This window comes from Lampetra fluviatilis, chromosome 11, assembly GCF_964198595.1.
Source record: "Lampetra fluviatilis chromosome 11, kcLamFluv1.1, whole genome shotgun sequence".
NCBI lineage: Eukaryota > Metazoa > Chordata > Hyperoartia > Petromyzontiformes > Petromyzontidae > Lampetra > Lampetra fluviatilis.
Window position 1 is genome coordinate 14733999 of NC_136285.1, and position 16948 is coordinate 14750946.

At 57.5% G+C, this 16948-nt stretch overlaps 1 protein-coding gene across 1 annotated transcript; it reads right to left on the reverse strand.

Annotated features, from left to right (window-relative positions):
- Positions 1–1841: 1841 nt before the first annotated feature.
- LOC144934872 (uncharacterized) lies at positions 1842–10831 on the reverse strand. The gene is made up of 6 exons (XM_078861120.1): positions 10688–10831; positions 5983–6099; positions 4654–5015; positions 3221–3284; positions 2546–2646; positions 1842–2234 (listed from the first exon to the last, which is right to left on the reverse strand). The coding sequence occupies exons 1-6, from the start codon at positions 10746–10748 to the stop codon at positions 1935–1937; spliced, it is 1005 nt and encodes a 334-aa protein (XP_078717246.1). The 5' UTR covers positions 10749–10831; the 3' UTR covers positions 1842–1934.
- Positions 10832–16948: the final 6117 nt, after the last annotated feature.

Genomic DNA, 16948 nt, shown 5'->3' on the forward strand with positions numbered 1-16948 from the left:
GGCTATTGCCTCGCTCTACGCGTGGTGCTCGCACAACGTGTTTTCTCTACAATGCGATTCTTCGTCGTATCTCGCCAAACTTGATCGTGACATTGTTTATGGGGAGATGGTTTTTGCTGAATGTGCTTGTCGCTTAACGCGGAACGTATCAGGAACGCATCTACCGCGTTAAACGAGGACTACACCTGTGTTTGTAATTTTCCTTTTAAAGCCACAGTGCTATTGACGAAGGCGTTGCGTTTTTTTAATCTTTCAGAAAGACTCAACTGCACACGCCTGTCGTGCGATTTTGAAATCGGGTCACTGCGTCACGTGCCGGGCTATTGTAAATGCTTCCCCCGGACTAACGCGTGCTGGACAGCACATCGCAAACGGTCCCTGCGCGCTCCGCACGACTCCACCGACGTTGTTTGCCGTGGTTTTCGAGGCACACGGGAGAGGCGGCGTTCAGGTTTTTTTTCACGGCGTGCGTTTATTTTTTGCCGAGATCTCGCGACTGCGGGTGGAGCAAGCACGTTCCGAGTGAGACGCCCGTAACGCAAAACGCAAACCCTGGATGAGAGCCTCCTCCCTCCCTAGTGGGGCAAGGGAGGGGGTCATCCAGCCACACTTCACACTGGTCAGCACTGGGAGCAAGGACGCGGTAGTGAAGAAGTATAGGAGAATAAAAATATATTTATTTTTGCTGCACTGCCCTCTGCTGACTTCCCTAGCTGGTACGAGTGGCAGGTTCCTGTGAGTGGTATCAGCTAGTCAGTTTGTATTCGGGATGAGGTGCAATCGGGGTTGTCTCATCGGTTTGTTACGGCTACTGTCGCGTTTGCTTGGCCATTTGTTTCCAATCTGGGTAGTGCTCGTGGCAAGTTGGCTACCCGTGCAGTTGTCTAGCATTGATCCCGTAACATCTGTACAAGTTGGCTCGTTATGTAGTGTATGGGGTAGCGCCCGCTGGGCTAGCGTCCGCTGGGCAACCGTTCGCTGGGCTCAAGTTCGCTGGACCAGCGGCCGCTGGGCTAGCAGGCACGGAGCTGCCCACCTCTCCCCGGGGTATAACGCTTCTCCTTGTGCCTGGCACTCGCGTGGCATTGGGAATCGTCAGCGCCGCCGCGTCTGTTGGCCGTGATGAGAGTTGAGCGTGACGTCCAGCTGCCTGTGTCCACGTAGTCTCTCCACCTCCCGTGTACGCGATGTTTGCATTTTGGATTTTTTTTTTTTACAAAGGTACAAAAAAATATATAACGGCAGAAAACTCGTACAGAGCGGAGTTCACGCGCGCACTGCGTCGTCGTCGGAGCGGATTAATTGTATCGTGGTCACGATGGTAGCGGTCGTAGAGTATGGCCCATCCTCGCCACGCACGCCCATCGCTACTCGCTCGTAGCGCCCGTATGGCATCACAGGTGTGGCCAGCGATCGGAAGCGCAGCTGTGTGGAGTACCGCTCATCTGATCTTGACCCCAACCCTAACCCCAACTCTACCCCGACCCCAACTCTACCGTAACCCCAACTCTTTCCATTAGCCTAACTCTATCCTCTCCTGACGGGGCCCCCTTGCTTACGCCACGTGGACCCGTTATGCCGAGATCAACAAAATACATTAAAATAACGCCTTGCTGGAGTGACGTTTCATCGAGTCACGACTCATTGGCCGCCACATCTCGTGATGCCCTGGGTCGTGCAATTTAGATATTTAGATGTCAGTGACGAATTATAAATGGAATAAAATGACGCAACGATTCAATTACCGCTCATCGTTGAACCCCCACGGTTTCGCGCTCTGCCACCCTAGACACTGACCCCCCCCCCTTCCCATGTCCCCCCCCCCCGACCCTGAATGGCAGGGCAAGCGTGCCCACCCCTCCCCCAACACACACGTGGATCGTCGTGACACCGGTGGTCCCAGTCTCGACCGGTTGCAGGGCTGGGTGGGGGGCTCACAAGGTGGTGTCCTCCTCGTCGTAAGCGTGGCCGCTCTGCTGGCCCCCCGAGCCGTTCAACGTGACCCGCGGAGGAGGCCCGCGGCGGCCCCTTGCCCGGCCCGGGCTGTCGGGGCAGCCGTTCTTGGGGATCGCCTCGAGGTCGTGGTCCCTCGAGGAGGAGGGGTAGCAGCAGCGCGGCCGCTTGAGGTAGGCGACGATCAGGACGATCACGCCCACCACGGCCACCACGCCCAGGATCCCCCAGACGACCGTCGTGGGGGACAACGGTGCGGACGCCGGCGGGGGCGCCGTGGTCTGGGGGAGAGCGCACGGGGGGGGGGGGGGCGGCGGGGGGGGGGGGTGTCACGGGAATCATCATGAGGCATGACCAGGCGTTTATATTGCCAGATTTTTTTCCTTCGCACCGTACGATCCTTATATACTTATATATGCCATATTACGTGAGGCTTTTGTTTATGGCATTTGAAAATGATTGCAGAGCAATGGGATGGGGATAGGGGAATGGGACTGGTATAGGGGTGGGGACTGGTATAGAGGGATGGGATGTCTATCAGGAATGAGACTGATTTAGGGGACGTGACCGGTATCGGAGCAGGGGACGGTACCGTGGTTTGCTGTCCTTGCCACTGAGAGGAGTCACGTGGTCTGGGTTTGCCTCCAATGCTGGGTTCCTGGGGGAGCGCCTTCGGGTGCCACGATGTCGATCCTTGAGACACATCAGCAGCACCATCATCTCCCACCTCATCACCATCTTCATTATCGTCATCATCACCATCAGTAATATCAGCAGCAGCAGCAAATCTTTTAGCACAATCATCAAGCTGTTTATGCTAAATACACATTGGCTTTCGCAACCAATATTATAATAAAGGTTTTTTGGGTTAGATCGCGTAAGTATAAATGTGTCGTAACCCGCCACCGCCCAACCCAGCCGACCAGTAATGTTCGTCACGTAAACAAAACGTGACAATTCGTAAATCGCCCGATGATGCTGGTTGATGTAATTACCATCGAAGCGGCACAGTACTCAAATTGTGGTGTATTTGCTCTCCAACACACTGGTGGGCTGAAGTTAGAAGTACCTCGTCGTCGGGTGGTGGTGGGTTACGACACATTCATACTGACGCGATCTCACCCAAAAACAAACTGTTATTATGAAAGCTGTCGATGTCCAAGTTTTTCTCATCAAATGGAGCCACAGACAATCATCGTGAGCCACATCGTCGTCGTCGTCATCGCTGGCATCATCTTCCTGCTGTTCCAGGCGGGGAGGGCCTCACCTGCACGGGTGCCGCTGGCTGCTGTGTTTGTGTTCCCTGCCGTGGACGCCTCCAGAACTCTTTCCTGTGCGGCACCCAACACAACCACGCCGCCAGCTGTGCCACCCGAGTCCCATTCCCGGCCGCGCTCCCGAAACATCGGTGGGCGAGTAATCTGAAACGGTCCTGTCCTGGGCTTCCCCTGAGTCGACTCGGCCTTAAACGATTGCCTGATGCGGTGCGTAAACATCAGCATCCGGGAGACAAAGGCGGCCGGGCATCGTGCTGTCCATCCATACCCTTGTGTGCCGTGCCAGCCTTCATAGGTGGTCGCTAACCACTTGCCCCGACAGTTTGAGGCTGCATGCGGGACCGTTATCCATGATTACCAAGCGGTGCCACGTGCTCCCGCCCCCCCTCCCGTGCACCCCACCCTCGCCGCACTCTCCTCACCCCCCAAAGTCCATCCCCTCACCTTCCCATTGCTTCTCCCGCATTGGACCGTGACCTCTCTAACCTCACCACGCTGCACGCCCCTCTCTGTCTTCTCTCACTTGGACCTTTCACCACCTCCCTGCTCCTCTCACCTCCCTGAACCCCGGTTCAAGGTGAAGGAGAGGGCGGGGGGGGGGCTGCCCCCCTACCCTCTCGCCCCCTCCCCCCGTCACTCCCACATTGTGCGCGTTCACTTTAGGAACGCACCCCGCCCCCTTCCTCGCAGACCCCCCACTTCCCCCTCTCACACACGAACCAAGGAGTTCAGTGGTCCAGGGACCCTGGGAGGGGGTAGGGCCGGGAGGGCTCCCCCCCCCCCAACTTCCCTCGACCCCAACAATAACAGCACGGGCGCCGTACGAGTGCAACGGAGGCGGCTTCCTCCCCCGTGGGTACACGGGCTACGTGTGTGTGGGGAGCGGTGGCGCAGCGGTTAGCAACGCACTCGGCCACGAACCCGGCGTCCCGAAATAAATTCCCGGCCACGGCTAGCGTCAGTGGCGACTGATGAAGGCTACCCAATGCCGACACGGCGTGGGGTAGCCTTCATCCAGCAGTGGTTCGGCAAAGGGATGAGGGTGATCATTGTGATTCGACGTTTCAGTCCTCGATCCAGACTCGGACGCCCCTCTGTGTGGTTTGTGTTCTCTTCCCCTGGGTCCCACGTGGGTTTTCTCCCGAAGCTAAACCCACACACATTGTTGAATTGGTAGTGGCCAAACATCTCAATGCTGGGTAATTACTGCAAATTACTCAATTGTGGTTACACAGCAGCAGTAACATCGCCCCCCTCCCCTCACCCCACTGCTAAAACATGGGCAGGACCCTCCTGAAAAACAGTCTTGAGACTTGGTGAGGAGTCCCTGAGGAAGCGAGTGGAAATAAAATAGAAGCGTAAAACATTGTCAGCATTCACTCTGGTGCCACGTGAGATTGAATAACCACGTTTTCTCTCTCACCTTTGGGTCTTGGGTGTTCTTCTTGTGGACTGATGATGCTGCTGGTGATGTTGATGATGGTGGTGGTGGTGATGGTGGCGAGATGGTTTCAGTGACTCCTGGGTTTAGCACAGATGTGACATCAGGTGATGGTGATGATGAAGATGGCAACGATGGTATAAATGACGATGATGAAAATGATGATGGCGATGATGATTTTGATGTCGTAGTGGTCTTGGTTTCTGACGGCATCAGCTTATCGGGGCTGAAGGAGTTCACATCGTTTGTCGGAGCTGCCGACATCGGAACTCGCGACATCGGAGAAGCTGGACTCCTGGTCGTCGCCACCACGATAACCGAGGTTGAGATCGTCGAGGGTACACCTGGAGACGGAACGCACACAGCCGGGCAAGAACATAGCCTCAGTTCGCACCCGATACGTGGAGACGCGGTGGCTCGGCTAGGTTCGTCGTGGCCATCGTGTCAAAGACCTGGGTTCGAATCCCGGTTTCAGCCACCCGTGAAAAGGGCCCTGAGACTGAGCGAGACATTCCGGGGTGATACTGCACGGTGTGCCTTTATTCTCTCGTTGGACGGGGTCGCGTGGTCTACCTGGAGTGCAAACCTCCTCTTGCGATTGCTCAACGAGCCTGAATTCTCTGCCAATGAGACCCAGACGGTCGAAACCAGTCCAGAGTTGTCTCGCTCAAACAAAACGCTTGCTAGAAATGTTTCGATCTGGAAGGCAGATAGCTTAAAGCGTTTAACACGTAGGAGGCTTTCGCGACCAATATCATCCGTAATAGAGGGTTTTTTGGGTTAGATCGCGTAAATAAATGTAATATATAGAAAAAGAAATCCTCAGTGGGCCTTAACTTGTAATTATTTGGAGATAGTTTGAGCTATTTTCCATAATACACTAGAGGTTTTTTTGGGTTGGATTGCTAAAACTATATATATATTAATGATTACAATTTAAGGTCCACTGAGCTATGTATTTATTTTTCAGAAGCGACCTGGCCACAAATTATAGCTCAACGAAGTGGATTATCAATGGCAAATGTATAGCAGCCAAAACTCTAAACGCGTGACGTTGATTCTAAATGGGGAGGGAAAAACCGATGGACACGGAGAAAAATCCACGCGACCACGGGGAGAGAGACACGGAAACTCCAAATATACAGAAGGCGTCAGGGTAGGGATCGAACCCACGACCTCCTGTGTACCAGGTGAAGTAGTTAACATCTTGCCACCATGGCGCCCGAGGCTGATGGACTCGAGCCATGGTTGACGTGGAGACAGCTCGACTGGGTTGTGGCGGGTGTGCTGTGGTGGTGCACACGCTTGCACCTTCAGGGGTCGCGGTCGAGGACGTGGGACTCTTGGGGGAACCCGTGGCTTTTGTGGTCGCGGGGGGCTCGGTGCGGCCTGGCATGGCGGTGTCTTCCGCGAGGCTCCAGCGCGCAGCTTAATGGGGGGAGGGGGGGCGGGGAGAGGGGGGACCGCTAATGAGGTGAAGACGCAGTGACGAGGACCCTTGGGGTATCCCCACTCTCAGTGCCTGGGACACGAGCGTCTCAGGGATGGCTGCTGCTCACAGGCGATGGAGAAATATAAATTGTGGTCAGGGGCCGGGGGGGGGGCCGGGGTAAAAGTGAATGCTTCTTGGTTGGAGGGATATAAGGCGGGATGGAGAAAGGGAGGGAGGGAGAGATGGCAATAGGGAGGGATGAAGAGGGGTAGGGGTGGAAGGCCACTTCTTAAAGGCCACCTCTTAAAGGCCACCTCTTTCGTACAGGCCCCTTATTTCGCCTGACTTTCTAGCCACAGCGAGCTTTGGCTCCGCGCAGAACAGTCACTCTCATTTATGTCCGTAAACCAGGATGCGCATTAGAATATTGCATTTGTATTATGATGATGATGGCGCTTCTTGACCGACGATGCTGCTGTTGATGATGTTGATGATGGTGCTGCTGTTGATGATGTTGATGTTGATGCTGCTGCTGTTGATGATGTTGATGATGTTGATGTTGATGCTGCTGCTGTTGATGATGTTGATGATGTCCACTCGTGGACGATGTCGATGCTTCTCGTGTCACGATAATGGCGATGGCGCACACCCCACGCCGCGCGTGTCAACGTGGGGCATTTTAATTGACAAACGCAACACGCGAGAGCGTTACAGCCTCACACTCTCCTGTGCTTGTGTTTCCCCAGTGATATGACGGCGGGAGGTCGGGAGGGGTTAGGGTCCCCTGGCAAACAGGAAAGGGGACGCTGGGAAGCAATCTCAGTGATATATCAGGGTGGACTCCAACGCCGTGCAGAGGTGACTCAACTCCAGTCCGTGTTGATGATGATGAGGCTGATGATGATGTTGATGAGGCTGATGATGATGTGGCTGATGATGATGATGATTTCCTGCACGGAGAAGAGCAACCACGACTCCGCCCGAGTTAGGCAACTCATGGAAACTCGCTGCAATTACCTGAATCACCCCTTCTTCTTTCTTCACTATCAACATCATCATCACTACGACCACTGGATAATGACTCTACAGCACTCGGCACGGAGATCACCGTGACTCGCGATGACGGCCCTCGAGCCTCCGCTACGCGTCGACTCACCGAGTGGTCACATTTTCCACTCTGATCACTGCAGATAGAGACGATAAACATCAAGGACTCTCGATTCCTCTCTAGGGCTGCGTGGCGGGAGGTAGGTGGGGTGGGGGGTCGATGGGGTGGGGGGGGCAGACCACCGCTGCATCTGAGTAAACAATCAGTTCAGGCGAGGAAGGGCGCTCCCATCCTCCCCGCCCTTCCCGAGCCAACCCCACCTCGCCCCCCCCCACGTCCCCCCCCCCCATTCTACAGACTGCGTACGTGGGGGAGCGGTGGCACAGTGGTTAGCACACATGGCGCGACGAACCCGGCGATCCGATTTCGATTTCCGGCCAGGGCTATAGCATCAGTGGCGGATATCTCAACCAGGATTGAGCTTTCCCCGATCATGGAAACAGCAACGCTGGGAAGACAAAGACGGTCGGACGTGGTGCTGGTCACACCGCAACCGAGGCCTTCATAGGTGCTACTCACAAACAGCGCTTGCCCAAAGTCTGTTAAGACTATAGGGGAGATATTGCGCAGATCTATGATCGTGTGTCTGTCTGCATGTGGTGAGCGGGAGTGGAGCGGTTCGCCCAATGCACTTCCAGAGCTCGATTCGCGCTCAGCCAACATCGATGAGGACGCAGTGTCGAGTATCTACACCGGTTCGGCTGTTAGCGAGCACCCAACGAAGGTGTTGGCACCTACGAATCGCACGGTTGGCTCCATACAGTGCGAAAGAAGTTCGACAACACACATGGCCGCCTTTGTCTCCCCTGTGCTGATGTTTACAAATCACGCCAGGTACTTATTTAAGGCTGAGTCGACCTAGCACACACACACGCACACACAAAGATCTCCCATATAGCTGTTAATAGATTGTTGATGCAAGTGCTGTTAGTGGACACGTGTGACGCCCGGCCAGGCCTCACGGTGTCTGGCCACACGGCCACAGACAGAACGAGGGCACCCACTGCGCGATTGTTTCGGTTCATGCCGCATGGGCCAACAACAACAACCACCACCACCACAGGCGGAGTTTCACTTCTATATCGGGGGGGGAGGGGGGTTCGCTGTGTCACCGCCACGAGGTGTCCCGCTTGTGCCAGGCTAGGTGCATTTTGACGCCACGTGAAGTGTCGAAGGCCCGCGGGCAGGATGTCACGGAACAGACCCAGCAGGTGCCATGGCTTGACTGAGATGACTGGCAGATGCACCAGCTATGCTCCCCACTGTGTCAACTATCTGCGTTTTAGCCGCCCGGCGCTCCGCTCGTTGTTGTGAGCGTCGCTTCTCTGCCCCCAGCAGCGTCCTTCACGAACATCCTCCACGGAGGGCGATCTTGACACTGGTGGTCATTGGGACGTGCAAACAGCTCCACATACTTGTGTACCACATCATTCCATCTCTTCTCTCGCCCGTGTCGTGCCCGTTTAGCCCCCTTTATCCGGCCAAACGGAAAAAGCTGCTTTGGCATGCGGTGGCTGGTCTACATGACCCAGCCAATGCAGCCTCACTTTCCGAAGGAGTTCACTGATGGCACTGTGTCCAGATCTTTCAAGAATCTGTGAGTTCCTCACACAATCCAGTCTGATTAAACCCAGGATGGATCGTAGGCAGGCCAGTCTGAATGTTTCAAACATCGCACTGCCCACGTGCGTGAAGTTCTCCACAAGTGCCCCATCACTTATAGGGGAGCATTTTATGACATAAAACACCCAGGCAAGTGCTTTGTTTTTGTAGGGATCGTGCTTAGGCCCCATGTATGTATGTATGTTGAACTTCTTTCGCACCGTACTTAGCCAAGCGTGCCCAACGGTTGCCTAAGGAACGTCAGTAGCACGTTCCAACAGTAGCGTCTCCAGCTCCTTCTCAGCGAGCAGCAATCGCCAGATCATCCGCATGCATAATCAAGCACCACTCTGCACTAGAGTGTACAATAAGTTATACTGCACCCATCAACATCACACTACCGCACAGCAGTGTACAGTACTGCACATTGAGGGCCGTTTCCTCTCCGCATATTCCGATCGGCATCCTAAGAATGCAGTTTTTGTTTTATAGTCGTGCAATGATTCCCACAAATTGTTGATTCAAGACGTCCTCCGGACAGGATGTGGTTGAACAATCGATAAAACCCAGCGCCGTGACGTCATCACCAATGTCCACTTTTGTGAGATGTTAACTACCTCGCCTGATACACAAGAGGTCGTGGGTTCCATCCCGACGACACTGACGCCTGCATATTTCGAGTTTGCGTGTCTCTCTCTCCGTGCCCGCGTGTAATTGTCGAGGGGTTCTCCGGGTTTTCTCTCCCCATTTAAAAACAACGTCACGCCTTTGGAGTATGCGGCTGCTATATACCACGTGACCATAAGCCACTTCGCTGAGCTATCATTTGTGATAACCAGGTCGCTCATGGACAAGAAGAGCTTCATGGCTCGGTGGGGCCTTACTTGGTAAAATAAAACTACATTTAGTTTAAATCATGTTTAGTTTAGATGCGAGACGCGAGAGGGCGCAACGCCAGGAGGGGGGCGGAGTGGAAGGGCGGTGGCGCAGTGGTTAGCGCCACGCTGCGCTACGAACCCGGCGAGCCGAGTTCCATTCCCGCTCACGGCCAACATCGGTGACGAATGTCCGAACCGGTCTTTGGTCTGTCGTAGGTCGACTCAACCTTTTAACGAGTACCCGGTGCGGTGTAGAAACATTGTCACTGGGGGAGGCAAAGGCGGACGGGCCTGGTGCTGGCCACCCAACCCCCCTCGTGTGCCGTGCCGGCCTTCGTAGGTGCTACTCGCTAACAGCACTCCCCCTAACAGTATGTTAAGGCTATACGGGTGACATTTGTCTTTGTGTTGAGGGGCGGTGGCGCAACGGTTGAGTAACTCGCGCTACGAATCCTGAAGTATATTCGCGGCCACGGCTAACATCAGGAGCGAGTGATTCCGAAGCTGTCCTGGGTCTCGCACGAGTGGACCTGGCACCGAGGCGCATGCGGCTGGGCGTGGTGCTGGCCACGCCACCGTGGGTCTCGAGTGAGGTTCCCACCACCAAAGGTTGTCGCCAAATCTGTTAAAGATTCGTGTGCGTACTCTTTGGTGCTTTCGGTAAAGTCACGTAGGTGAAAAAATAATAAAATAACAATTAAAAAGTGAAAACAACTAAATTAAATCACGAAGTTTCGGGCGCAACACATCTAGAATTCGTGTGCGTGTCTGTGTGATTCGTCAGGCAACAAAGAAGACAGTCCCCATGTTAACCGCGATTATGGTAATGTATCGACGATGACGATCATGATCTTTGATGACAGTGATGATTCCTTCTAAGGATGATGATGAAAATATAAAAATTAACAGATGATGATCGAACTAGTTATTTTGATATCCGATGTCGTTGATGATGATGCTGCATTGTAGACAATGCTGATGCTGATGAAGACTCACCCAAGACCAGCAGCGGCACCACCATCACCATCATCACTCTGACCGTCTCCGCGTAGCGCATCCTGGCTTGCTGTCGATTTAGCGATGACCCAGTGAGCCGTCTCGTGCGTTGTGAGACCCAAAATCCGCACAGTCGCGGCTCCGTTGCTTGTTTCGTCAACTCCTAGAGCGTCTCCCTTTATATTGGAGCCAGGGTGCACCCAGGGGGTCTCGGGGGTGGGCGGCTCGTCACGTCCGCTCTTTCACTACGGCTGGGGAAGGGGGGGGATATTTGGTGGACTTCAACTCCCTGCCTTCTTCAGCGACTATACTTTAGCCACCTCCAAGGCGACCTCCGAGAATAAATGTGATGACACGAATTGTAATCGATGATTAAATACATTACACACTATGGCTAAGTAAACTACGACGAGTAAACTACGATGAGAAATAATAAAAAGTTGTACAAAAATGCAAAAAATAAAAGTACTGTTGACATACGTTGCGTATGTATCCAGCAGAGCCACACCGAGTCCAATGACTCTTTGTCAAGAGGATCCTGCCTCTCTCTGTGTTGCGATGTTTTCAGCCAGTTCACGATTTTACCATAGATGGCGACGTTTCGTGCAATGGCCGAGGATAAACACGTGCGCGTGTTGCAACATTACGTTGACTACTCTTTGGTTCTTTCGGTAAAGTCACGTAGGTAGAAAATCTAATAAATAAATCACGACGTTTCGATCGCAACACAAGCAATCTTCATCAGGTGGGAAAACCACAGCAAGAAATGTTTTTTGCTGAAGTGGGAGAGAGATACCGTGGTAAGAGGTTATATAGGTACAGCATCCATAATTATAATCAAACATCGTTTTATAGATTATTTTTGGAAAAAAAACGGTGGTGAATGTGGCCTCCAGTGGCTGGAGGCGTCCGTTGACCCCAATGAGGGCAAATTGAAGCATCGATTGGAAGACAGGCGACTCGATTGTGCGTATCGCGAGCTGGAAGGACAACAACAGGTCCTGTCATTGTACAGCACCTAAACGACAGGAGGTACAAGAACAATGTGCATGCATAATGTACATCCTTGATGGACGTTGATAACTACCATATGATTAACCCAGCCGGCAGGGGATGCGCATTGTAATTTAGATGCATTCATTAACCCCCCCCCCCCGACTTCGCACGTGAAGGGCTCACAAATGACGTCATCACATCTACGAAACAGGAGGATTTCTCCGCAAATCTGGCTGTCGCCTGATGAAGCTGGTGGTCAGTTGCGTATCGGCAATCGCTACGAGGAACGTCAACTGCGTCACAACAGCGCAGCTGCATTTCTCAGGAAGGAGTCAGCCCCAGAATGCATTGCAGGCGCGCTCCGTACTCTACCGTGCACGTGGCGCTCTGGGTGCAACCCCCTCACCCCCATTGCCTCATCATAATTATACTAACAACGCACCTGGCTACCCCGAGCTTATACAAATTGGTGTATTCGGTTCACATATACAGCAGAGTGCACAATTGTACGTGCGATTAAAACGCAGGTGAGCTCACACCGGCTACACGTCACCTCCTCGAAGCCGACGGGAAGGGAGATTCACAATATTTGTGCGATCCACTGACATCTGTAATGAGAACAATAGTAATGCCAATCGTGTACACAGCGGCACGTCACTGACCAAAATACCAATTCAATAGATTCGGTGTGGGAGGAAGTCAGACAATACAATCTCCGAGGGCTGGGGGAGAGGGAGGGAGCGGGTGGGGGGTTAGGAGGGGGCGGGATTCATTAACGCGGCTATTCATTGACACGTCACCTGTGCCCGCGCGCGCTCTCAACTCATCACGCGCCGCCAATTAGGACCCCAACGGGGGCGCTGGGAGCGCTGGGAGACAGACCACGGGCTGGAGACGGACCACGGGCTGGAGGAGACGGACCACGGGCTCCCCGGGCGAGGAAGGCGACGGCAGCAAGTGGCTGGGCAAGAGGAGTGAGTGTGCTGACATAGCTCGACCCGCGTCTTGCACCACATGACACCACCGTCTGCGCGCGGATTAATGCTACGGCCATGCGCCCCCCCCCCCCCCGAGCTCGCGGGGCAAGTGGCGAGGGGGAAGGAAGCGGCTCGCTCGCCCCGCGTGCGTCGGCCGCGGGGAACGTCGAGCCCCGGGATGACGGGTGGGACGGATTCTTGGGGCAGTTCGAGGAGGAGTTCTGGTTGAAGGGCGGCGTCCTCGGCTTTATAGTGCGAGGCGAGGAGGCTGAGCAGCCTGCGAGGAGGGTTTGTTGGTGCGGCGACTCTAAATGCCTGGAGTCGACAGCGTCTCGCGATGTATCTAAGAATCGGCTTCCTGGCAATAAAACTGGCGGCGTGAAGATGGTCAAACTCCAAACAGAAACCTTTTAGCCAGGAATCCTGTCTGCATTAACCACACGTACTTGTGGTGAACATGCAAACAAAAACATGCTCTGGTAATTGTATATTATAAATGCATTGTCTTTGAGAACTGATTGGTCTCCACCACAGACGACAGCCTTCTGTAGACCCGAGACTCAAAGTGTTTGAACAGAGAACGCCAAAAGGCGAACAGCGCAGAGACAAAGCACTGTCAGGGCATTTATAGCTACAACATGGGACCTTTCCTGCCAGTATCAACGTATAAGAATAGGTTTTAGGGGGCGTCCATAAAAGACGTCACGCACCTAGGGGGGGGGGGTGGGTCAGACATTTGTGACGATGTCTGACGAGGTATGGGGGGTTTGAGAAATGTGACGTCACATCAAAATGCGCAACTTTAAATAAATGTAGACAACACGTTCTACTTAATTAAATCGACTTTGTAATAAATGTTTTCTCCTACAACATCAAGAGTGCAGCGCCACATTAAACACGCACTACAATGACAATAGTTTAAAGCGATTTGAAGCATGTTTCATTTTTTTGGGGGGGGGGGGGGGTGGCAGAGCTTTGTGACGTCATATTTGAGGGGGGTCTGATTTTTGTGACGCCGTGTGACGATGGGGGGGGGGGGATAAAAATCGTCAAAAATCGCGTGGCGTCATTTATGGACGGCCCCTTACGCTTTCTGGCAATAAAACAGATAAAGGGTAAACCCATAAAGGGTAAAACCTATTGTTATTCTTTGACACTGGCAGGAGAGGTCACGTGTTGTCTTGAGATCCTTGCATTCGACTTCCGAATCCGCTGCGGGGGTGATGCTGTCCCCGGCACGGGGACCTCGCGGTGCGCCACAGACGTCGTCCTCGAGGTGGTGTCGCTGCGGCAAGAGGCGGTCGTGGGACGCGACGATGACGACGACGCTCCGAGGGTTGCGGTTGGCGGCAGTCGCGTCCCGAGGGGCGGGCAGTGGGGGGGCTTGCCTCCCCCGGTGGCCAAAGCTACGAGTTGGGTCCGCCTTGACAACCACCACGAGGTGTTCTCAACAAGAGTGTGCGAGAACAAACACTCATTTCAAACGCGGTTTACTTTTATCTTCATGAAAATGCCTTCACAAGGAACTCTGGGCTATTTCTTTCATTTAACACGTAGGCTTTAACACGTCGGCTTTCGCGACCAATATCATCCAGTATAGACGTTTATATTGCAAAGGGGGGGTAACTACGGAGCCGTAGTGGCTGCATTTTGCGAAGACGGAGCGCCTCGACAGCGTCACAGTGTTCGAGACCGAACATTGATTGAGGCAAGAGCAGCCGCGAGATAGAAATCCTCGGTGCGACCGCAGGAGACGAGTCAAACACCGCCTGCTGTCTGGGGGCCCCGCCTGGCCGATTGCCGCACCCCCAGAGCTGGTAATGTCGTCACTACGTCACTGGTAACGTCGTTACTACGTCACTGGTAATGTTACTACGTCACTGATAATGTCGTTACTACGTCACTGGTAATGTTACTACGTGACTTGTTATGTAGTTACTACGTCACTGGTAATGTCGTCACTACGCCACTGGTTGGCGCTCGTCCCTCGCTGGAAGATGGGCGAGAGGTGTTGCTGCTGGCTGGCGAGATGTATGTCGGTATGGCTCGAGCCGTGGTCTGTCGCCTCGCGCGGTCGGGTGGGGGGGAGCGTGGAGTGGGGGGGGGAGCGTGGAGTGGGGGGGGGGGCGTGGAGAGGGGGGGGGGAGCGTGGAGGGGGGGGGAGCGTGGAGGGGGGGAGCGTGGAGGGGGGGGGCGTGGAGGGGGGGGGGGAGCGTGGAGGGGGGGGGGGCGTGGAGAGGGGGGGGGGGGAGCGTGGAGAGGGGGGGGGCGTGGAGAGGGGGGGGGGAGCGTGGAGTGGGGGGAGCGTGGAGTGGGGGGGGGGGCGTGGAGAGGGGGGGGGGGAGCGTGGAGGGGGGGGGGAGCGTGGAGGGGGGGGGGCGTGGAGGGGGGGGGGGAGCGTGGAGGGGGGGGGGGGCGTGGAGAGGGGGGGGGGGAGCGTGGAGAGGGGGGGGAGCGTGGAGAGGGGGGGGGGGCGTGGAGAGGGGGGGGGGGCGTGGAGAGGGGGGGGGGGAGCGTGGAGAGGGGGGGGGGGCGTGGAGAGGGGGGGGGAGCGTGGAGTGGGGGGAGCGTGGAGTGGGGGGGGGGCGTGGAGGGGGGGGGGAGCGTGGAGGGGGGGGGGGCGTGGAGAGGGGGGGGGGGGAGCGTGGAGTGGGGGGGGGGAGCGTGGAGAGGGGGGGGGGCGTGGAGAGGGGGGGGGGGGAGCGTGGAGTGGGGGGAGCGTGGAGAGGGGGGGGGGCGTGGAGAGGGGGGGGGGAGCGTGGAGTGGGGGGAGCGTGGAGAGGGGGGGGGGGCGTGGAGGGGGGGGGGAGCGTGGAGGGAGGAGCGTGGAGTGGGGGGGGGGGGAGCGTGGAGTGGGGGGGGGAGCGTGGAGGGGGGGGGGGGGAGCGTGGAGGGGGGGGGAGCGTGGAGGGGGGGGGGGAGCGTGGAGGGGGGGGGGAGCGTGGAGGGGGGGGGGAGCGTGGAGGGGGGGGGAGCGTGGAGGGGGGGGGGGCGTGGAGAGGGGGGGGGGGAGCGTGGAGGGGGGGGGGGCGTGGAGAGGGGGGGGGGGGAGCGTGGAGAGGGGGGGGGGCGTGGAGAGGGGGGGGGGGAGCGTGGAGTGGGGGGAGCGTGGAGGGGGGGGGCGTGGAGAGGGGGGGGGGGGGAGCGTGGAGTGGGGGGGGGGGGGGAGCGTGGAGAGGGGGGGGGGGCGTGGAGAGGGGGGGGGAGCGTGGAGGGGGGGGGGGAGCGTGGAGGGGGGGGGGCGTGGAGGGGGGGGGGGAGCGTGGAGGGGGGGGGGGCGTGGAGAGGGGGGGGGGGGGAGCGTGGAGAGGGGGGGGGCGTGGAGAGGGGGGGGGGAGCGTGGAGTGGGGGGAGCGTGGAGTGGGGGGGGGGGCGTGGAGAGGGGGGGGGAGCGTGGAGGGGGGGGGAGCGTGGAGGGGGGGGAGCGTGGAGGGGGGGGGGGCGTGGAGGGGGGGGGGAGCGTGGAGGGGGGGGGGCGTGGAGAGGGGGGGGGGGAGCGTGGAGAGGGGGGGGGAGCGTGGAGAGGGGGGGGGGGCGTGGAGAGGGGGGGGGGGGAGCGTGGAGAGGGGGGGGGGCGTGGAGAGGGGGGGGGGAGCGTGGAGTGGGGGGAGCGTGGAGTGGGGGGGGGGCGTGGAGGGGGGGGGGAGCGTGGAGGGGGGGGGGGCGTGGAGAGGGGGGGGGGGGGAGCGTGGAGTGGGGGGGGGGGGAGCGTGGAGAGGGGGGGGGGGGCGTGGAGAGGGGGGGGGGGAGCGTGGAGTGGGGGGAGCGTGGAGTGGGGGGGGGGGCGTGGAGGGGGGGGGAGCGTGGAGGGAGGAGCGTGGAGTGGCGGGGGGGAGCGTGGAGTGGGGGGGGGGAGCGTGGAGTGGGGGGGGGAGCGTGGAGGGGGGGGGGGAGCGTGGAGGGGGGGGGGAGCGTGGAGGGGGGGGGGGAGCGTGGAGGGGGGGGGAGCGTGGAGGGGGGGGGGAGCGTGGAGGGGGGGGGGAGCGTGGAGGGGGGGGGGGCGTGGAGAGGGGGGGGGGGGGGAGCGTGGAGAGGGGGGGGGGCGTGGAGAGGGGGGGGGGAGCGTGGAGTGGGGGGGGAGCGTGGAGGGGGGGGGGCGTGGAGAGGGGGGGGGGGGGAGCGTGGAGTGGGGGGGGGGAGCGTGGAGAGGGGGGGGGGCGTGGAGAGGGGGGGGGGGAGCGTGGAGTGGGGGGAGCGTGGAGTGGGGGGGGGGGCGTGGAGGGGGGGGGGGAGCGTGGAGGGAGGAGCGTGGAGTGGCGGGGGGGGAGCGTGGAGTGGGGGGGGGGGG